The sequence below is a fragment of the Lepidochelys kempii genome, chromosome 1 (assembly GCF_965140265.1).
Source record: "Lepidochelys kempii isolate rLepKem1 chromosome 1, rLepKem1.hap2, whole genome shotgun sequence".
Classification (NCBI taxonomy): Eukaryota; Metazoa; Chordata; order Testudines; family Cheloniidae; genus Lepidochelys; species Lepidochelys kempii.
The window spans coordinates 303725686-303749348 of record NC_133256.1 but is presented as its reverse complement, the minus strand read 5'-3'; the positions used below and the strand labels follow the sequence as shown (position 1 = coordinate 303749348).

Here is a 23663-nt window from a genome sequence, read left to right as displayed (position 1 = left end):
CAGATGAAGTGAGCTGTAACTCACGAAAGCTTATGCTCAAATAAATTGGTTAATCTCTAAGGTGCCACAAGTACTCCTTTTCTTTTTGTGAATACAGACTAACACGGCTGCTACTCTGAAACCTGTCATTATGCTTACTCTTAGCATTTACTTATGCTTTTTACCTTTTAAGCTTGTAACATATTGTGATTCTTTTTTTCCTATTTTTTCCTTTGTTTCCTTAAGCTGTCCAGTAGCATTCTGGATATATACAACAGTGACCAAGGATTGTCACCTGCTAATATGGGTCTTACAAATGCTTCCTGCCCATCTACTCTACCACTAAAAAGGGAAATCACAGGTAATATAGCTCTGGGATTTTGGAATGTAATAATTTAAGAGGCAATGATGTTTGTTTTAAAAATTCAGTGAACCTTACCAATAAAATATATGTGAAATACAGAGTATTTTTTGCTTAAGAATTTGCAAAGTGCATGTTGTTTCCTTTAAGGAGTTGAGCAAAGAGCACGGGAAATGTTTACACTGGGTCCTCTACTTTAGCAACTCAGAAACAATGTGTACTCTGTCATTTTTATGAACATCATGCTTCTAATAAACCTAATTATTTTAGGAAACATAGAGGATTCTTCCACATTTTGGCTCCTAATCAATAGCATAAATAAATTATCGCCCATTAAATTTGTTCCAGGATTGAACAAATGGCTCTTTTAAAAGCTTACAATACGTCTATTCAAGGAGAATCTATATTAATGGATTAACAACTTTAAAAGTTACATTCAGTTAATCCAAAGAATGCTAACAACCATGTACGGTTTATTAGTGTCACTCAAAAGAAACAGTGAGTTTGTTCAATATGAATATCTTAGAAATCTGATTAACTATTGCATTATGGGATATACAAATCCAGATTCACATTAGTTTATTGTAAAGGTTGGGGGGCAGGGATTCCTCCCACCGTAAAGTACAGCAAATTGGAGAAAAAAGTACTAAATGTAATGTTCTTTCTTACCACTTCTAATTTTTTTAATTAAAATGCATGTTCAATAAAGTCTTAAGAAACCTGTCAGGTACACTGAAAAATGCAATACTGGTCAAAGGCACAGTCTTCTTTAGTAATGTGGGAATTGATAAAAATTCTAAAGTTGTTGCCTAAAAACTTTGCCTTAATGAAAAGGGGACACTGTAACAGGGAGAAAGTAGTAGAACTGTGACCCAAGGACTGTTTTAATAAATGTTACTTTCTGTCAGAAGCAGATACACGAGCAATGGCAAAGGAGAGACAAAAAAAGGACAACCACAACCTCAGTGAGTATATGTTCTTCTTCTATATCATTGTATGTTGTGTACAGAGAGAACAGAAATGGAGTGTGCCAGCTATCTGCTGTTGTCCAAGACTAACAGAAAGGATCTGTTTCTGGGGGGGGGGGGGGGGAGACAAAAAAGAACTGCATAAATACATTGCTTTCTTCCCAGAGATGATAAAATAATACTGTGCACTTATATAACATTTTTAACCTTTGACATACTTTACATATTTTCATGAATTAATTCTTACAGCATATACTTAGAAATAACTTATAATAAATTATATTTTTGCAGTGATTAAAGGTGGCAACCAAGACTGAGGCTCCATTTTTCTAGGTGCTGTAAAATTAAATAGCAAGAGATAGTCCCGGCCCCAAAGAACCTATAGTCCAAACAAAGACTGGCAAAGGGTGGGAGGAGACACAGAGATAAAGTGACTTGCCCAAGGTCACACAGTCAGCTGGTGGCAAAGCTGGAATGGAAGCATGGTCTGCCAACTCCCAGTATGATACACTGTCCACTAAACCATGCTGTCTCCCTTACTTCTGTGAATTACATATGTATTATTATCCCCATTTTACAGAATAGAAAACTGAGACCCAACTATTCAATGACTTCCCAATTCTGTGGTCAGAATCAGACTAGCATTAGATCTCAGGAGTTCTTATCTCTCCATCTGCTCAGATAACATTTGACGTAGGTTAAGCAGGATACTTTCTGGCATACTGGGAGTGTAGTATCATCCACCTACCCATGCAAGCTACTCTTCACTTGCTGTAGAATACTTTTTGCTCACTTAGCCTCCCCCCTCCAGAAGGTATCCTTGTTTCCACCCAGATTTTTGTGGATGGGGCCTTTTGGGGTTACAAACACACCCTGAAAATCTTTATGATGGTGGCTGTGGCATCCTTTTTGAAGCCCTGCAGCAGCCACTGCCTGTTTCACATGATTGGCCAGAAATGAAGAGTTCCTTCTGAAGGAGGAAAAGACACAGGTAGGAAACTCCAGGTGTTGCTGAGTTGTTTGGATTAATGAGAGGGAGGAAAGAGAGTAGCAAGCATACATTTGGGGTGCCAAATCTTGTCTTTGCTTAGGTTGCTCCCTCCGACTATTAGACCATAATCACCTCACGCAAATTAGTTAATTAGGCATCTCAGTGGGTGAGAAGAGTGCATTTAATTGTACACAATATTGGAGGCTAGGTTGAAGCCTAGCTATATGTCATGACTACAATATTCAGCCATGGGGCATGTTTCACATTGCTTTGGTTCTGTGTGTACACGTTAGCGCTCAGACTCTCTCTGGAGGCTAACCCGACTATCTGTTTGCTTGTATGTATTAAGACATTAAATAATAAAGGTTTTGCTGGAGTGATTTAAAAAATAACCCTTTAAGGTAAGCTCTTTTATGAGGATCATATTTTTTTAGAGATGGTCTGAAGAGGATTTGAACTACACCAGCATTCAAATACCAGGCACAATTAAAGTTCACATTTTGTAGTTATGATCCAAAATTTACAAGAACATCTGAAGAGGAACTGACAAAATAGGCCACATAAATTTCTGGAACCAAAATCATGGAGATAGGTTTGGATCTAAGAAATCAGCTTTAACCTATATGAAACTTTAAGAGTTTCAACTGGTTCCTATAGCTTTTAACTTTGTTTATTTTAAAAATAACCATTGAAGCTTGTTACGTGTTTCGTGCCACACCAGATCAACAGTCCCATCTTAGCCAGTGCCATAATGGAAGGTTTAGTGGTTGATAGCTTTATTCAGTGTTTTGTTTAGTTGTCTCAAAAATAAATTCTGTGTGTTCAGTTTGGCACCAAATGCTCTGTTTCCTTGTCCTTATAATATGGACACGCTGATGATATAACTGGTTTTCCTAGTAATGCACACTTCCATTGGCAACACATAGAAGGGAGAATATGGGTGAAATTTCATGGGTGAAATTATTAACCAGTTGACTAAACATCCTATTTTTGTCTGTCTCCTTATTGTTTCAAAAGAATTAATATGATGAGGGAGCGTAAGTTGCCTGATGCTTTGACCCACATATTTGTCTTAAGTGGCCAGATGCATTTTCAGTGACTTATCTCTTAGAAGGTGGCAGGCATTCCCAGAACCATACCATTGGCTTGTCTACATAGTGGGCTAAGGTGCTTTATGGGGGAGTGTTTTCTAAAGCTCACTAAGGTATTGCTCATTAATTGGCCCACCTAGACCGTGCTACTGCACTTTAATGTAGTGCTGTTTGAAACAATAGTACATTAAAGTGCACTAGGGTAACTTTAGTACTCACCACTACAGTGTCCATGGACCAATGAATGTGCAACACAGTGTGCTTTAGAAATCATACACCCATAGATTACAGTACCCCATTGGGTAGACACACCCTCATTGTGATCTTATAAGCAATATGAGCCCAATTCATTCCTAGGATTGTGGGCCCACAGTGGAGGCAAGCACACCAGCTACCGTGAAGACCAGAGATGTCCATTGCAGGCAGGAGAATGGATGTGGAGAGGGGACAATCACAGGCACCTAGTACATTTGATACTGGGGCTTCTATGGAACCCCAGCCATAGTAAATGGTGGCAACCTTAACACCATCTGCCCTGAAGTAATGGCCCTGCAGGGAGAGCTGCCCCTGTGGGTGGAGGGATATGAACTTGCTCCCTCCTGGACCACAGTGGTAAGTCAATTACATTAAAAATCAAAGCAAACCTACATTACTGAGACCCTGAGACAAGTAGGCAAAGGGATGCTGAGCGATATAGGTTTTGAATTTGACTCGGTAATTTATTATTTCTAAGCTAACTTCAGGATTAATTCTATCATTGTAAATCAGAATGTTTTGCACTGGTCCTTATTTTGGTCTGCCTGTTTTTAACTAATTAAAATGTTTCATTAGGCCTTTTCCAAAGAATGTTTCATAATGACCATAGTAAATTGTTCTTTTTTTAACAGTTGAAAGAAGAAGAAGGTATAATATTAATTACCGAATCAAGGAGCTTGGCACGCTTATTCCAAAGTCTAATGATCCGTGAGTTCAACAGTCATTTCTATAACAATGTCTGTAGTATAAATAAAGAGGGAAAGAAGCGATAAGATAACCATGAAAACGGTTAATGGGATACAGAGACTTTTGCTTCTAGGTCACTAGTTCAAATCCAGCCCAGCTGGTCAGATAGGTAGCAAAAATCATTAACCTCTGATGGCTGTAATGAAAAGAGTTGGTGGTCTTATCATTGCATTTCCTCAGAGAGAAGTCTCCACACCACAAAAACCACCATTACATCTGGGAATAATTGCTATGCCTGTTCGGAGTCTCACCAGAGAGGCCACGGGTAGCATGATAATGGGGAATGAGCTACCTTCTCATCCCTAGAGATGGTCCCTTTAATGGGACGAAGCAGCATGCGCACTGCTGCTACCTGCTGTTTAGATAAACAGAATACTTCAGTCTCTGAGGCTGTTGATTTGGCACCTTTCGTAAAAACCACATCCACTGAGAAAAGAAGCTGAAAGGCAAGGGAAATTCAGGTACTTTGAATTGATACAAAAATGGCTATAATTTTTATGCCAGTGTATAAATAAATGTGTGGTAACTCAAATTTTATGCTGCTACACCTTACTGCATTCTCTTAATGTTTATATTTCCATCATCCCTTTTAATTTATTTGTAAGAAAATAGTTTGTGTTGTCAACAGTTCTGTTTAATAGATTGTATCTAAAGATTAGCTTTTGGAAAGTCTTTGCAATCAGCGTGCCCTATTAAAAGAGTTGGCTTTAACTCTTGTAACATAGAAAACAGGGAGTCAATGACCTTCAATTTGCCAGCTTTCTCTGGTGCTAGCAAACTTTCAAAGCTCTGCAGTAAACAAAATGGGAGCGGGGGAAGACACGCCATAGTGAAGCCTATTGCAGGATGAGCAAGAACAATTCAGTAAGTTATTTAAAGCCTAGACTTTTAGCTTTGGATTTTTCATGTCACTCAGTGAAGCCTAAAGAGTATGCCCCAGTATGATTGTAACTTGGATATAATTGGTTATACAAATATTGTGGGTTTCATTTGTTCGTCAGTGGCTGCTTCGTGATGCTCAGAATAAAATTCTCTGTTGACACTTCAGCCTTTTTTCCTCAGGGCTAAGAAGTTTTTTATTAAATTAAGGATTTTTATAATAATATAAAGCTGTGTGAGACTTGCATAAGTATAAGCGTGGCATGACAAGCCACTCTGAGCAAAATCGCCAGTGAGAAAGTTAACACAGTCACAGTCCTTTCTAGGGAATGACCTTTTCACAAGCTCACCTTGTTCTCTGGCATCAACCCAAAATGGGTAAAGTGGGCATGTTGTTGTTGATGCTACTAATACAATGATGGGTGTGCCAATTGAGTTAAAGTAAGACCACCACTAAGCCGCCAAATAAGATTTTATTCACATCAGATGTCCTGTAGAGACACATTGGTAACATTGGTTTTAATTTTAGTGTTTTTTCGGACAGTACTTTAGACCATTTAAGTAAAGAATTGTGAGGAAAGATTACTCTGAGGAACAGTGGATGGCACTGTTGGTTTGCAGCTATGAAGTGCTAATGGAAGCAAGTCTTGAACTGTGATTAGAAATGGGCGAGAGCTGCAAACTCCAGATGTGAATCAACATTTTCACCCAGATGTGTAGGGGTGTTTGGGTTGAATATTTTGGTTTGGATTCAAGTCTTGTTTTGATATTTCATACATTATAGTGATCTCCTGTAAAAACACATAAATTGGCCTTAAATCTGTTTTGGTGCTTCCACAAGCACATGATGGATTTAAACTCATGTCACTCAGTGAAGCCTAAAGAGTATGCACCAGTATTTTGGTGATGTTGCCTCACAGTTTTTTTGGAAAAAATAATAAACATGTCACATTTTTGTTTCTCTCAGTACTTGACTGGTTCGATGACGTGACAGTAACAAAGTGACCAGTGAATTTGAGTGCCTCCGTTTTTAAGTACTCAAGTTGAGGCACTTTGAAGGGGCCTGATATTCATGTGCGCAGTGCTTTCTGAAAACCAGGTCCCTTTAAAGTGTCTCAACTTAGTTGAGCATCCCAAAATGGAGGCATCCAAGATCACTTTTGAAAATGTAGCAAATATAATAGATTATGTATATACATAATCTCCCATAATCTAACTTTACTACTGTCTGTCAGATCAAAATGCTTCAAAGAATTAATGTCTATGAACTTCCCTTTATTTGTAATTACAAATTAGCCTGTGCCTGGGGCCCATCACATCTATCAATTACTTCTTCCTGGCATGGTACATTGCCAACTCCCTACACCCTCTATTGAGGCTCTTGTTCTGCTACCATCCACCTTCCTCTTCTCCCAGTCAGCCCTCTTTCTTTAAAACACCCCACTTTATACTGTCAATCTGTAACTTTCTTCAAATTCAATATTGTCACCATATTTACTGATTTTAAAAGATGTTCCTGACACTGGAAACTTGGTTGCAAAGGGAAGAGCTTGGATGATAGTTGGACTAATAACAGTGGAGCAAATCATCCTTAGCATTGGAAGAACAATGCTACTGCAACTGAGGCAGAGTGATTAGCATGCCTATCCTGGATGGCTTCCTTTGAGATCACATTCAAAATCAGGATCAAAAAGGATATTTACAGAGGCTATCTGGAAGCCTCTTATGAGGAGGGCAAGTCTAGTGGGGTCCTGCCAGGGTCTGTCCTGGGTCTGGTACAAGTCAATGTTTTCATTAATGTCTTGGTTAACAGAATGGATTGTATACATATAAAATATGTGGATGACACCAAGCTGGGTGGGATTGCTAGCATTTCGGAGGACAGGTTTAGAATTCAAAATGACCTTGACAAATTGGAGGACTGGTCTGAAATCAACAGGATGAAATTCAGTAAAGACAAGTGCAAAATACTACACTTAGAAAAGGAAAAATCGGAGGCATAGCTACAAAATTGGAAATAACAGGGCTCCGTGGTAGTACCGTTGAAAGGATCTGTGGGGTTACAGAGGATCACAAATTGAAGATGAGCCAACAGTGTGATACAGTTGCAAAAAAGGCTAATATTCTGGGGTGTATTAACAGCAGTGTCATATGTAAGACATGGAAGGTAATTGTCCCACTCTAATCAGCACTGGTGAGGTTTCAGTTGGAGTACTGTGTCAGTTCTGGGCACCAGGCTTTAGTAAAGATGTGGACAAATTGGAGAGTCCAAAGGACAACAACAAAAATGATGAAAGGTTTAGCAAACCTGACCTCTGAGGAAAAGTTAAAAAATCTGGGCATATTTTAGTCTTGAGAAAAGAAGACTGAGGGGGGCCAGTCTTCAACTATGTTAAGGGCTGCTATTAAGAGGACTGTGATCAATTGTTCTTTATGTCACTGAAGGTAGGACAAGAAGTAATGGGCTTAATCTGCAGCAAGGGACATTTAGGTTAGACATTAGGAAAATCTTTCAAACTGTAAGGATAGCTAAGCACTGGAATAGGCTTCCAAGGCAGGTTGTGGGATCTTCATCACTGAAGATTTTTAAGAATAGGTTATGCCAGGGGTGGGCAAACTACGGCCTGTGGGCCACATCCAGCCCGCGGGACCGTCCTGCCCAGCCCCTGAGCTCCCAGCTGGGGAGGCTTGCCCCCAGCCCCTACCCCGCTGTCCCCCCTCCCGTGCAGTAACGCTGCCGTGCGGGCGGCACGGCTTGTGCCCGCCTACCTCCCAGGCTTTCAAATAAGCCTGTCCTGCCACTCTGAGCGGCATGATAAGGGTAAGGGGGGAGGGAGTATTGGATAAGGGGCAGGAGACCCTGGGGGGAAGTCAGAGGACAGGGGGCGGTTGGATGGGGTGGAAGTTTGGGGGGGGTGGGGAGATCAGGAGACAGGGAACGGGGGGGGGGGTTGGATGGGGTGGGGTCCTGGGAGGTCGGGGGGACAGGGAGCGGGGGGGGGTTGGATAGGGGATGGGGTCCTGGGGGAGCAGTTGGGGACAGGGGTCCCAGGGGGCAGTCAGGGGACAGGGAGCAGGGGGGGTTGGATAGTCATGGGAGTCCTGGGGGGCCTGACAGAGGGTGGGGGTATGGATAGGGGGCGGGGCAATCAGGGGACAGGGAGCAGGGGGGGTTGGATAGGGTGTGGGGTCCTGGGGGGGTGGTTAGGGGTAGGGGGTCCCAGGAGGGGGTGGTCAGGGGACAAGGAGCAGGGGGGATTGGATGGGTTGGGAGTTCTGAGGGGGGCAATCAGGGGGCAGGAAGTGGGAGGGAGTGGATAGGGGGCACGGGCCAGGCTCTTTGGGGAGGCACCTTCCCTACCCAGTCCTCCCTACAGTTTCACAACCCTGATGTGGCCCTCGGACCAAAAAGTTTGCCCACCCCGGGTTAGACAAGCACCTTCGGGGATGATCTAGGTTTACTTGGTCCTGAGTCAGCGCAGGGGGCTGGACTAGATCACCTCTGGAGGTCCCTTCCAGCCCTACATTTCTATGTTTCTATGATCGACCTTTACAAGGCAGATTTTGCTTCTTAGAAGTGTTTGTATCTCACTTTTATTTTCTTGTGTCTTTGCTGAACTTGTTTTGATCCAGTTGAATTTCACAGGGGACTCACTCCTGACTGCATTGAAATCCCTTTTCTTCTTTTTCGTTTAATTTTATGCTTAGGGGCATGGATTACATTGCTTAACTGAATAGATGTTTTGAACTTGCTTTTTCAGTGGGAGAAAACTTGAGGTGGGAATATTGTCTCTATTAAGTTACAAAATACTTTGTCTTTTTAGTTTAATTTTAAGGGCTTAGATATCCAAGTGATAGGTACTTTCAAAATGCAAAACTATTAACAGGCAAGTAAAATCATTTAAAAATAAAACTGGGAGAAAACCACAACCAAACATTGATATTTTGCTGAAAATTCAAAACCAGTGCATTTAAATATATGTATTTTTTCTATTTTCCTTTTCATGTGTCTCAGCACTTCCAAGTTCCAGTTCTGATTGGTTAAACCAGGCTCCAGATGGAACCTGGAAGTACCAAAATAATAACTATCTTTCTCATGGTATCTCCAGTGAAACTGAAGAAGAAATGGAAAGAATATTTCTGACCCCAGAGCTGTGAGCCGCAGCAGTGGCAGGTCTGGACCCCTGCCCCTCCTCTCCTCCAGCAGCAGGGCTCGGGTTCTCATCCCCGTCAGCCCTATTTTGTTACCATTCTTTTTAGTAAAAGTCAGGGACAGGTCACGGGCTTCTGTGAATTTTTGTTTATTGCCCATAACCTGTGCCTAACTTTTACTAAAAAGTAAAAGTGACAAAATCTTAACCCTACACATAATATAATAGTCTGGGGTAAGATTATTGTTACAGTAGCACACAGATGCCATGGGCAGTACTGAGGTTTCACTGTGATGGGCTAAAACATAGGAAGAGACAGTCAGGGCCAGATTAAGGAGCAGGTGACCCAGGCAACTGTCTGGGGTGCTGGGCTTGGGAGACGCTGGGCTTGGGGTGCTGTTTTTGTTGTTAGCGACAAAAGGGAAAATTAGAATGTTGGAAGTAAATGTTTCAGGTATTCCGTATGTGGATTCATGTTTCACTAACCTCCTAGAACGTTCTGGATCTTTGTAGAATCTCATGGAACCTTCCAGACTTTCTGAGAACAACATTTTCCTCAAACCTCCTAGAATGTTGTTAGCCATGCACTCAAGGATATATAAGGGGCAGGATGTTGCCAGTCAATCAGTGAGATATAAGAACAAACTGAAGTGAAATCCCACCTGCAATATTGGGAACCTTGTTTTATTGTGTAATTGTGAAAGTGTACTTGTGTTTTATGACTTGAACAGTGAAATAGTGACTAATAGTTTGGCTTTCCAGGGCTCATCAGGTAAGTTGTTCACTTAACATAATGGTAATTTTCTGAGTTTGGTAGAGCTCCTTGGAAATACGACAATGTCATGCGTGAGCATCTACGTCAAGTAGTTTGTAAAGAAGCTATGGACCATTACTGCAACAAAACAATTCAAAATGAATTGACTGACCTTATGCCAAGGAAGGTGCTTGATAACATATTGATGTGGCTCAGCAAAGCAAAGTACTACACCATAATAATGAACTGCACTCTTGACATTAGTCACAGTGAAAAGATGTCATTTATAGTAAGCTTTGTTGACAGTGAGGGTGGCTGTATCCAAGTAAAAGAACACTTTATCTGTTTCCAGTCTGTGGACGACTCTACTGGAAAAAGCCTAACAGAACTGTTTATGAACATTTTGAATGGCAGATTGGAAGAGGCCCTGGGGTTTTTTTGCCTTCCTCTGTAGCATGGGGCACAGGTCACTTGCTGGAGGATTCTCTGCACCTTGAAGTCTTTAAACCATGATTTGAGGACTTCAGTAGCTGAGCCATAGGTGAGAGGTTTATCGCAGGAGTGGGTGGGTGAGATTCTGTGGCCTGCATTGTGCAGGAGGTCAGACTGGATGATCATAATGGTCCCTTCTGACCTTAATATCTATGAATCTATGAATGAGAGTAAAATAAAGCTTCAGGACTGCTGCAGCCAAGGTTACGACAATGGTGCTAAAATGAAAGGAAGAAACAGGGTTGTCCAGGCAAGGACCCTTGCGCTGAATCCAAGAGCTTCCTTCATGCCTTTTGAATGCCATTCCCTCACCCTAGTTGTGTCAGATGCAGTGTCATCATCTTTAGATTCAGTATCTTCAGATTACAGCAAAGGATATACGTCCTGTTTTCAGCATCAACTATCAGGAGGAAAATCCTCATGGACAGTGTTACAAATCTGATGTGAAGCCACTAAGTGACACTCACTGGGAGTGTAAGGCCAGTGAGGTACCAAGTGCCTGAGGTTTACGACGTCTTGATGGAATTGGCACAGTCAAGTAAAACTGAGGCCGGAATCTGACACAACATTCATAGCCTAGCAAACTAGAAACTGAGTTCAAATTTCTGGTCTCAGTTGTGGTTTGGCATGATCTCCTGTTCTAAGTAAACATTGTAAGCAAGGTATTACAAACTCAGTCGATGGACATCGCGACTGCTACTACTTGGATGAGAAGCTGCCTTGATTTTGTTGTGGCCTACAGAGACAATGGATTTGAAGATTCTATCACTGCTGCCAAAGAAATGGCAGAAAACTTAGGAGTTGAATCTTCAGAGAAACTCGTATTCATTGGAAGAAGAGACAGCTTGGCTACAAGGGAAGAGATGAGGTGATGGGAAGCCAAGAAGAAAAATCAAGAGGGAGTTTTTTTGCTCACTCGTTGACACTGCTTGAATGTTCATCGAAGAAAGGTTCGGACAAATGAAGCACCATGAAAAGACCTGGGTGGTTTTTTATGACCTTAGTAAGCTGCTGGTGGACAGGAAAACACTCTTGAACAATTGTACTGACCTTCACTGGATGCTGACGCATAGGGAATGTTTGGATGTCAATGATAAAGACCTATATGTCGAACTAGACAACTTCTGTTACATTCTGCCACATGGGAAGCACTCTCCACTCCAAGTTCTCCAATTCCTTCATGATGCAGAGCTGAAGGACACTTTTCCTACTGTGTGGATAGCTTTGAGGATTCTGCTCATGCTGCCTGTCACAGCCATGAGTGATGAGCACAGCTTTTCAAAGCTCAGGCTCATTAAAACATATCTTCGATCGATGATGGTCAACAAGAGATTGACATTGTTTGCTATTTTATCACTTGAAAATTCCATTGGCCACTATTTGGATCTCTCTGATGCTGTGCATCAGTTTGTGTGGGCAAAGGCAAGAAAAGCGACCTTTTGAACTAAAGGACTTGGGTTAATTTTCTAAAGCTGTCACCTACTGTAATACTATTTAATACTGGTCCACCCATTGTTCGTGCATAGTTCAATTTCTTGATGTTAGTACATTTCAGCTATTCTATAAAAAATTTCTATAAGCTTAGAGGAAACTAGTTTTTTATTTGCTTATATATGACATGAATAAATACAGATTTACATATCCTAGCATGCAAATTTATCATTTTATATGACAGGGAAAACCATGCATCCAAATGGTGCATCCAAATTGTGAAATGGGCTACATATTACATATGCAATAAAAAATAAGGTATTCAAAAGTTTAATAAATGGAAGGGGAGCACTGAAGATGCTCCTCACCTGGGGTGCCATTAGGGCTAGGGATGGCCCTGGACACAGTCCTTATTGTGAAGAGTTTACAGTCTAAGGTCGTAATCCTGTAAGCGCTTAAGTGACCTGCTCTTGTGTCTTGAGTTATATATGTAAGTATTTACAAGACTTGGGCCTAATTTAAGACATTACATGAGTATGACAAGGAATAGAAAAGAATGGGGAAAGAGGACAAGAATAACAAATAACAACTCCCTGAAGGTCTACAGGCTAGTTATATGCACAATTGGATGGGGTTCCAATTATTTAAAATGTAGCCATTTTTAAATATTGTTTTAAAATATTATTTGCAAATAAAATAAATAACAACTAACATCAACTGCGTGATTTTGCAGATTCTCAGATGAGTTTGCAGCACTGGTAGCTAGAAAATCATAATTCTCTCTGTAAACTGAGCAAGGTTGATATAGAAATCACTGGGAGACAATAAACACAGAATTCCACAATGACACTTGCAGTCACTTTTCACTTAACTTTAACTGCATTTCAGCTTAGAATTTCAAAGTTTAAAGAACGGGAAAATGTTATGGGAATTGCTAAATTATTCTGATGTTGTTTTATTTTTTTCTTAAGTGACAATATTTTTCAGATTCCATGATTTTTTGTCTTAATGTTGATGAACTCAGCTCTCAAGGAAGTGAGGGCCAATTACTAACTAGAGCTAGGCATACTGCAGGTAATTGTTATGCAACCTGTGAGGTAATTGTTATGCAACCTGTTATGCTGCACTGCCAGCAGAAGGTGGTGCTAAAGTGGGCATAGCTGTCCCAGGAAAATCACACTAGTAGAAGGGGAACCTTGTTAATTAGAGCCAGCACAGAAGCTCTTTCATCAGCTCTCCTCTGTTGATGACATAAATAAGTATGGATGGAGCAAAGGGCCTATGGATGGTACTGTCATACATCAGCTGATCCCCAACCAATCCTTTGCTGTTGCATGCCTTTCCCCTCCCTGCATCAGTCCTAGTGTATGAGGGAACTTCTGTTTCTCTTTCATGCACTGGAAGGATTAGCTATAATACTCTTATTTTGTAAGACATCCCACCATATATATGCCAATTAGTTAGTACAAAATTTCTCCTATCAGGTATTGAACAATACGCTTATTGGATATCACACTTAAGAAAGTGTGACTGATGTCATTCAGTCCAGAGCTTCCAGACTTAAAACCAAGGATTCAAAATTCTTTAGTAACGTGATATCAGAAGGGCTACAAGCTTTTCATCAGAGTTCACATTAGTGGGCAAGCCCCTCAAATTTGTTAATGTCACCTTATCTAGTTAATGTCACCTGTCTAGCATTTGTGCCTTAACGCTTGTGAGCCATGTAGCAGTTGACTATTTCCATTGTAAATGTGAATGTAGCAATTAGACTCTTAGATCTTAGATCTAACTTAAAGAAGATCTAACTTAAAGAAAGAGATAAAAATAGCACCATTATATCAGTAGAAATGTCCAGCCAGCACAATTAGGAAATGTAAATAATATTCAGAACATTATATTAAGGTTACTAACGTTATTCTGTTAAAAAAAAAAAGATTTCCAGTTGTTGATTGGTGAGTTCAAAGTATAGTCTATAACACATGGTTTATTCTTATGTCTAGGAGGAATATACATTGAAAAAACTTTTTTGTCAAAATTTGCCTGTTTTGAATAACAACACTTGTGTGAAACTGTTGCAAAAAATCTTGACAGTTTTGTATGAATTATTTTTCCACTATGAGGATGATGCTATCTTCAGAATTTCTAATTTGTTGAACATTGAAGTATCTTGGCACCTAATTTTGCAGCATTATATTCTTTATTTTCAACCTGAGCCAGTTGGTTGTGAGTGGACACATAATTCTCATGGTACTGTTCTGGCTCCTTGATAGGACAGGCTGACCTTATGTGGATAGGAGGATTGGCAAAAACCCATTTTGGATGTGTTTCTCTGAAGAATATGCTATAAGTATTCTTATTTCAGTCTCACTTTGCAAAATTGCCATGAAAATTTACCAAATCAGGCACAAGATCTAGTCACTCACTCGTTTTCTTGAAAATAGAGAAAATATTAATGATATTTTCGTCACCACAGGTTAGTGGGTGAGTACAGTTTTCCAAGGCTGTCTCTGAAATAGTCAAAAGAAGTCTCTTTCTGTGCTCTTTTGGTGCCTACAGTCCAAAAAGCAATGGGAACTGATTATTTTGGGGGAGGGATAGCTCAGTGGTTTAAGCATTGGCCTGCTAAACCCAGCATTGTGAGCTCAAACCTTGAGGGGGCCATTTAGGGAGCTGAGGCAAAAATTGGGGATTGGTACTGCTTTGAGCAGGGGGTTGGACTAGATGACCTTCAGAGGTCCCTTCCAACCCTGCTATTCTATGATTGATTTGTTTTAAAATTTATATTTCATTTTCACCATTTACAGAGCATATATGAGTATACATTAATGGCCCTGATCCTGCAAAGCAGCCTATATGGGTTACCTCTTACCCCACCTCCAGATCCCAATTGACTACATCCAATCAGTGTCACAGTTCATGGCAACTGAACTAGTACTGCCCCTGTGTGGTCCACCAAGGGCACCCACTCTCAGGCTTGTGACTCCCCGGCTGTCACGTTTCTTGGGAAGAAACATGCGTCTCACTCCCTCCTGACCCGGGTATTTGCAGGTGGCAAAGTTCCTTGCCTGCTCTATGAATTCCCCAGCAAGTCAGACTGCCTGAATAGGCCTGCTTTGCTTTTCTCCTCATAGGCTATAATCAGCGTAATTGCGCATAGTTATAAGGTACCATACACCTTTTCCTAATCAAGCCATTTATTCTTGAGGTGAAAACATTATAGAGAAAATATATTTAAACAATAAAGAAACCTACACACATGCTTATCAGAGCTCACTGCAACTCCAGCAAGGGCTCCAGTCCTTCAAACCCCACCAAGGGCGTTTTCTCTAAGGTTACAAGTTCATAACCACCTTGGCTCAGAATGAACACACTCATGAATGTATGAGCCACTCCTGTATACAGGATGGGCCTCTGATCTTAGAATCATAGAATATCAGGGTTGGAAGGGACCTCAGGAGGTCATCTAGTCCAACCCCCTGCTCAAAGCAGGACCAATCCCCAACTAAATCATCCCAGCCAGGGCTTTGTCAAGCCTGACCTTAAAAACCCCTAAGAAAGAGATTCCACCACCTCCCTAGGTAACCCATTCCAGTGCTTCACCACCCTCCTAGTGAAAAAGTATTTCCTAATATCCAACCTAAACCTCCCCCACTGCAACTTGAGACCATTACTCCTCATTCTGTCATCTGATACCACTGAGAACAGTCTAGATCCATCCTTTTTGGAACCCCCTTTCAGGTAGTTGAAAGCAGCTATCAAATCCCACCTCATTCTTCTCTTCCGCAGACAAAACAATCCCAATTCCCTCAACCTCTCCTTATAAGTCATGTGTTCCAGTCCCCTAATCATTTTTGTTGCCCTCCACTGGATGCTTTCCAATTTTTTCACATCCTTCTTGTAGTGTGGGGCCCAAAACTGGACACAGTACTCCAGATGAGGCCTCATCAATGTCAAATAGAGGAGAATGATCACATCCCTCGATCTGCTGGCAATGCTCCTACTTATACCTCCCAAAATGCCATTAGCCTTCTTGGCAACAAGGGAACACTGTTGACTCATATCCAGCTTCTAGTCCACTGTAATCCCTAGGTCCTTTTCTGCAGAACTGCTGCCTAGCCATTCGGTCCCTAGTCTGGTAGCAGTGCATGGGATTCTTCCGTCCTAAGTGCAGGACACTGCACTTGTCCTTGTGCTTCAGAATTGATTCCTTGAGGACCTGCTCCATGATTTTTCCAGGGACTGAGGTGAGGCTGACTGACCTGTAGTTCCCCAGATCCTCCTCCTTCCCTTTTTTAAAGATGGGCACTACATTAGCCTTTTTCCAGTCATCTGGGACCACCCCCAATCGCCATGACTTTTCAAAGATAATGGCCAATGGCTCTACAATCACATCCGCCAACTTCTTTAGCACTCTTGGATGCAGCACATCTGGCCCCATGGACTTGTTCTTGTCCAGCTTTTCTAAATAGTCCCAAACCACTTCTTTCTCCATAAAGGGCTGGTCACTTCCTCCCCATGCTGTGCTGCCCAGGGCCGTAGTCTGGGAGTTGACCTTATTCGTGAAGACAGAGGCAAAAAAAGCATTGAGTACATTAGCTTTTTCCACATCCTCTGTCATTAGGTTGCCTCCCTCATTCAGTAAGGGGCCCACACTTTCCTTGACTTTCTTCTTGTTGCTAACATACCTGAAGAAACCCTTCTTGTTACTCTTAACATCTCTTGCTAGCTGCAACTCCAAATGTCATTTGGCCTTTCTGATTTCACTCCTGCATGCCTGAGGAATATATTTATACTCCTCCCTGGTCATTTGTGCAATCTTCCACTTCTTGTAAGCTTCTTTTTTGTGTTTTAAGATCAGCAAGGATTTCACTGTTAAGCCAAGCTGGTCGCCTGCCATATTTACTATTCTTTCTACACATCAGGATGGTTTGTTCCTGTAATCTCAATAAGGATTCTTTAAAATACAGCCAGCTCTCCTGGACTCCTTCCCCCTCATGTTATTCTCCCAGGGGATCCTGCCCATCAGTTCCCTAAGGGAGTCAGTCTGCTTTTCTGAAGGCCAGGGTCCATATTCTGCTGTTCTCCTTTCTTCCTTGTGTCAGGATCCTGAACTTGACCATCTCATGGTAACTGCCTCCCAGGTTCCCATCCACTTTTGCTTCCCCGACTAATTCTTCCCGGTTTGTGAGCAGCAGGTCAAGAAGAGCTCTGCCCCTAGTTGGTTCCTCCAGCACTTGCACCAGGAAATTGTCCCCTACATTTTCCAGAAACTTCGTGGATTATCTGTGCACCGCTGTATTGCTCTCCCAACAGATATCAGGGTGATTGAAGTCTCCCATGAGAATCAGGGCCTACGATCTAGTAACTTCCATTGGTTGCCGGAAGAAAGCCTCATCCACCTCATCCCCCTGGTCCGGTGGTCTATAGCAGACTCCCACCACGACATCACCTTTGTTGCTCACATTTCTAAACTTAATCCAGACACTCACAGGTTTTTCTGCAGTTTCATACTGGAGCTCTGAGCAGTCATACTGCTCTCTTACATACAGTGCAACTCCCCAACCTTTTCTGCCCTGCCTGTCCTTCCTGAACAGTTTATATCCATCCATGACAGTACTCCAGTCATGTGAGTTATCCCACCAAGTTTCTGTTATTCCAATCACATCATAATTCCTTGACTGCGCCAGGACTTCCAGTTCTCCCTGCTTGTTTCCCAGGCTTCTTGCATTTGTGTACAGGCACTTGAGATAACTCGCTGATCATCCCTCTTTCTCAGTATGAGGCAGGAGCCCTCCCCTCTCGTGCTCTCCTGCTCGTGCTTCCTCCCGGTATCGCACTTCCCCACTTACCTCAGGGCTTTGGTCTCCTTCCCCGGTGAACCTAGTTTAAAGCCCTCCTCACTAGGTTAGCCAGCCTGCTTGCGAAGATGCTCTTCCTCTTTTTGTTAGGTGGAGCCCATCTCTGCCTAGCACTTCTCCTTCTTGGAACACCTCCCATGGTCAAAGAATCCAGAGCCTTCTCTCCGACATCACCTGCGTAGCCATTCATTGACTTCCACGATTCAACGGTCTCTACCCGGGCCTTTTTCTTCCACGGGGAGGATGGACGAGAACACCACTTGCACCTCTAACTCCTTTATCCTTCTTCCCAGAGCCACGTAGTCTTCAGTGATCTGCTCGAGGTCATTCTTGGCAGTATCATCTTGTCCTCATGTAACAGGCGATCAGCAGACAAAGGTCCCTCCTCAGGAACGTGGCAATGCTTCAAAAGGCTGAGTTCTTACATAACCAGAGGTATATTAGTATACACCACCCCTAGAGATTTTGTGGGAGACCCACTTAACTTTAAAAGTTCATACTTGTCTGGTCCATTGTTTCAAATAGTCCTTAGAAGCTCATAATACTTCCCAGGGTTTACATTAGCCATGTTTCCCTACTAGAAATGTTACATACAATCCCACAATAATATGCAATAATTTGCATATTTCATACAATGAGCTCCTAAAACTTAATTCAATAAGGTTTGTCCAGAATATTGCAGGAAATTATCATATCTGTCACAATCCGCTATTATATATACAGGACCCGGGGCCATGTGAGTTCTTTCCTCTGTGTGGACTCCTACAGGCATTCTGTCTTTGAAATTGGTGACATGGATTTGCTAAAATCTTGCAATCTGTATCTGTCATGCAGGCTGTACCCATACCTGTATTATAAGATTTAGAACTATATCAAAAATCTGCATGCTTCATAAAATCCATTTTGTTTCAAGGCCACAGATCCACAAAGTCCTTGAGTGCAATGTTAACTTTAAGCACATTGACTTTAATGGGACTACTTGTGTGCTTACAATTAAGCATGTGCTTAAGATCCTTGTTTGATCAGTGCCAGAGACAGTCTGATCCTTGGAGAAGAAGTATTTGGGATGTATTTTTATTTGTGCTGCTTTAACCAGCTATATATTGATTCAAGTGTGGTCAAAGGGTTTGAGTGAGAAAGTTTTGTCATATTACACTCCATGTGATTGCTAAACTATAATTTGTCTGCTTCACCATCAATGAGGACCAGCATTCAGCCCAGACAATTTTTTCCCGACAAGCATAAAAGCTACCTCATTAGAAAGTCAGGTAAAAGGAGTAGTATATTTGAAATGATCTTTAAAAATTTAGGCTTAAGTCCTAAGTAATGTATATTTCCTAGTTCATTAATGCAGAAATACTGCACAGAGATTTTAATCTTAGAGTTAATAATAAAAGCAATTTTCACTAAAAATATAAAAACTGTAATGGTAGAATCATGATATTGCATTTAGCTCTCCCACAAAAAGTCACTTTATTACTTTCTTTTGACACTTATTTTCATTCTGGGATTAATTTTACTATATAAGGGCTTCTTAACTATTCTATTAAAATTTCCATTCAGAAGCAATAATATCTAAGAGTGAATAATAGTCATGTAAATCATTATTTCATATTAATGTAAAAGATTTTGTAAGTTCTTATGAATTCTGCTGACATGCACAATTGTGAAAAGGTTATCTCTACATTCTGCAGTGATATGCGCTGGAACAAAGGAACTATTTTAAAAGCATCAGTGGAGTACATCAAGTGGCTACAAAAAGAACAACAGAGAGCTAGAGAATTAGAACACAGACAGAAGAAATTAGAGCAGACTAACAGAAGACTTCTTCTTCGAATTCAGGTTTGTATAAGAATGTCACTATGAACTACAAAGATTTCTCACTACTTATCCATCATCGAATTTAATTCATCTGTATCATTTTTTCTCTCTTAAATGCCATTTATTAAAAGTGGATTGGCCTTTTTCAGGAATGGTACAATTTTACATAATTTTGCGAGTCTGTATTTATTGCTATGCAAGTTCTTTAGATTTCTAGAAAAATCCTTTGATAATTAGGCCTTATGCAAGGTAACATTTATAGAGAACTAATACAATATTTTGAAGAAATGTTGCCTTATGTAGTATATCTACATTATAACTACAGCAAAAAAATTCATTTGTTTCCCTAAAACTATATTGAACACTAAATCCTCCTCCATATTTTCTTTTCCTCTTTGTAAAATTTCCACGGCATTGCATTGCCTTGGGGTACATTGTGCCATGTTATATTAAGTCACACATCATCTGCTCATGTGACATAAAGTATCAGAATCTGGTCTCCATAGCTTGAAATGCAAGATTTAAAGAAATATATAATCAGGTAAGGTACCCGCTATCTCTCCAGATAGCAGCCTTGAATTTTTGTGGATAATTAATAAGTAGAAATATCTGCAGCATTTTTCCATCACCTTTAAGTGGTTCAGTACTGTAGGTAATGGTATTATGGGGATTGTCATCTCTCTTATATTCCCGTAGGGCGTTCACTTAGCTACAGGCTGAGAATTAAAAAGAAAACCAGCCCAGGTTGTTTGTTGTTATTTATCATGGATTGTCCATATATTGTATTTTTAAACATATTGCCACAAGTGGATTAAGAATTACTGTGCACGTACAATCTGTATGCATATTTCTTACCTACAGTTGTTCTAAAGAAATGAAGTTCCCTTCCAAAATCATTATTTAAATCTTTTTTGTTTGAAACCTTAGGAACTAGAAATACAGGCTCGTGCTCATGGGCTACCACTCATGTCTTCACTCAGTGCTGTGGATGTAGCTGCCCAGGTCATCAAGCAACAGACATATCCAGAGGAGAATTCCATAGACTATTCTCAGCAACTGGTTCTGGTACATGGACCAAGTGCTGACCTTTGTGATGGATCCACAGCCTTTTCTGATCCTCTCTCGCATTTCACCGATTTGTCTTTTAGTGCTGCTTCAAAAGAAGAACAAAGGTTAGAAGAAATCTTACTGGATGACACAATATCGCCATTTGGAACAGATCCACTCTTGTCTTCAATATCACCTGCTGCATCAAAAGAGAGCAGCAGAAGAAGTAGCTTTAGCACAGATGATGGAGATGATTTCTAAAACTAGAAAGGGCATAATTAATTTTGATAATCTTTTGTTGGTGCTAAGAGATTGTATTATGAATTTAAGTGTGATGTTTGTACTCAGTTCTAAGAAGGTGGAGAACTGTTGTGGACATAAGCTGCTGCATGGGTAGGATGTAGGTGACTGCATATGTCACAGAAAGATGAAAGATGGACCTGGATTCATATCTCTTTGCCCAGAATTGACTACACCTGTTCAGAGCTAGCATTTGCACAGACCCTTCCTTGTTCACTGGGAAGGCTTTAGCCATTTCCCCTCACATTCTCACAGCAGTATTAAAATGGTTCCCAGAAAAATGAAGACCCACATTGCAAAAACTCTGTGGAATCTACCACTCGGTTCACTCAAATTTAACAATGTTTTAGTCAGAAATATTTGTTAATTTCTTTTTAAATGAAAAGGAGAAATTTCAATATATACAACAATTGCAACACAACAATGAGGAAATGTTTGAATGTGATGTTCCTGCAATAGAGAGGTTACAAACATAAAAAAAAAAGGGAGCACAGGGCTCTTGTCAGAGTAAAGTCCACATAAATTCAGTGCTTCATGAACTGCATCGCCTTCTTTTTATAATGAAGCCACAAAGTCCATAAAGTTGTGTTCAGAATCCTTATCATTTCTGTTTTATTCCTATTTAGAAAAGTATCCAATATTTTATATTTATTTTCAAACGCTTTAGTGTAACTGAAGAAAAACAAAAACTACCTTAATGATACTGATTTAAAAGAATTAATCAGACAAACAGATGCAAGGTTTAAGCAGCTTCAAGACAGATTCTGTTCAGGCAACAGAACATACTAAGAGTGCAGGTATGTTCAAGACACAATGAATATATTCAGTGTTACAGATAGTACAAATAAAAACAGACATTAGTGCTAATATGGCTAACACCAGCTCTTTGTTGCAAACTCTTCTCTCTACTGCTTTTCTTGAGAGAGCTTTTTCCAGACGTGAATTGTACCTTGTTTCCTGTTGTGACATAATAAGGTTTTTCTAAAGGGACTATATCTAAATTGATACCTACGTCTTTGAGCCAGTTGCATATGGAAGGCAATGCACTGGATTCCCATTATATGCATTTTGTCAGAGAGAATTTCACTTTAAATTCATCTCTAGATTCACTATAAAAATGAAGTAGGCAGACCTTGGAATCATAAGGGATATTCCTGATACCTATTGATATGATCCACTGCTTTCTAACATGCTAGTACTGCGCACTCACAAAACATGTGGATTGATAACCCCACAGAGGTTTGGCAGTTGGAAGGCAGGAAGAACACACTTGATTTTTGTACATAGTGGGATTTTGGAGAGTGAGGTATATACTTGGAATAGATTAAGTGCAATCATTCTAAATCTAATAGTAATACACTGGAAATTGAGCTGACCCGAGTTCTTCAGAGCTTTCCACAACTGAGTCAAAAGAGCATTGTGGGGGTCTTGGTGCAAGTCAAAAAATGATTCAAAAGTAAAAAGTGTTGTGTTTCACTTTGCTCTGCCAGAGCCTGCCTAAAAAAGGTATCTTATAGATATGGGTAGTGGAGTAGCTAAGGGAGAGTCAATCAGGCTGCTAGTTGAGTGAATGCTTTACATTTATTGTCCAAGAATGATGTCTTTATCCTGATAGATTCATTTTCTTTAAAAAAAAAAAATTGTGCCCAGAAGTCAAATGAGATCTCCTGGAATATCCATTCAGGTTACTAAATGGATCGTTCCCTTAGGTAAATGTTTGTACAGGGGCCATAGCCCAGACCTGACTAGTGTGCTACAACATATCCAAACAGTTTGAGGGCTACAGTTTCCTTATCTGGTGTACTCTTGATGGTATTTTATCTTCTCATTCCATTTCACTTGGACTGACTTCAGTGCATTGCTAGGAGTTTAAGACATGGGTTTATGAATTGTATAATTTCATCTGAGGTTCTAGGAAGCATTGCAGACGTGTAGTAAAACCAATCTCTGTCTGTCTAAAGGAAACATTTGAGTTTTTCAGTCAACTCAAGGAGTTCTATTAGCTAATATAAATCAAATTATTTAGACTGTAAGTGCTTTGGGGCAGGGACTCTCTTCTTGTTATATGAGTGCCTATTACACCGGGGCTCTGATCCTTGATTGCGGCCCCTAGTTGTTACTACAATGCAAATAAACAATAATAACAACAACTGACATGTTAAGTATTTTTTTTTAAAGAACATCGGGAGTGGGGATGGGAGCATTGAAGGGATATTAACCACAGGTAATTGAATACAGGAAGAAGAGCCTACTTCGCTAGAGTTCACAGCTTTGTCAGGGACTAGCTCAGCAGTTTCCAACCCACGGGCCACATGCAGCCCAATTAGCACACAGCTGCGGCCCAGCTCAGCTGTGTGCTAAAGGCCAGCTCCAGGGGTCGGGGGTGGGGCAGCCACCTGGCCCTGTGAGCTCCGGGGGTAAAGGGTCAGGGTCCAAGCTGCCGCTACCTTGCCACCCTGCCCCTGCGGCCCAGGTAATGCATTGTGGGCCGCAGAAGTAGCCCACAATGATAAATAAGTTGAGAACCACTGGACTAGC

General features: G+C 40.8%; 1 protein-coding gene across 3 annotated transcripts in view; it reads left to right on the top strand.

Moving 5' to 3' along the window:
• TFEC (transcription factor EC) overlaps positions 1-23270 on the top strand; it is a 125276-nt gene extending 102006 nt beyond the window's left edge. For 2 of the 3 annotated variants that reach the window (XM_073331602.1, XM_073331616.1), the window contains 5 exons: positions 226-340; positions 1249-1305; positions 4278-4353; positions 19652-19799; positions 20706-23270. In XM_073331602.1, coding sequence (XP_073187703.1) covers positions 226-340; positions 1249-1305; positions 4278-4353; positions 19652-19799; positions 20706-21086 — 777 coding nt within the window. In that variant the 3' untranslated portion in view covers positions 21087-23270. The remainder of the gene's footprint in view (positions 1-225; positions 341-1248; positions 1306-4277; positions 4354-19651; positions 19800-20705) is intronic. The other variant, XM_073331607.1, reaches the window with a different exon arrangement.
• The last annotated feature ends 393 nt before the right edge of the window (positions 23271-23663 follow it).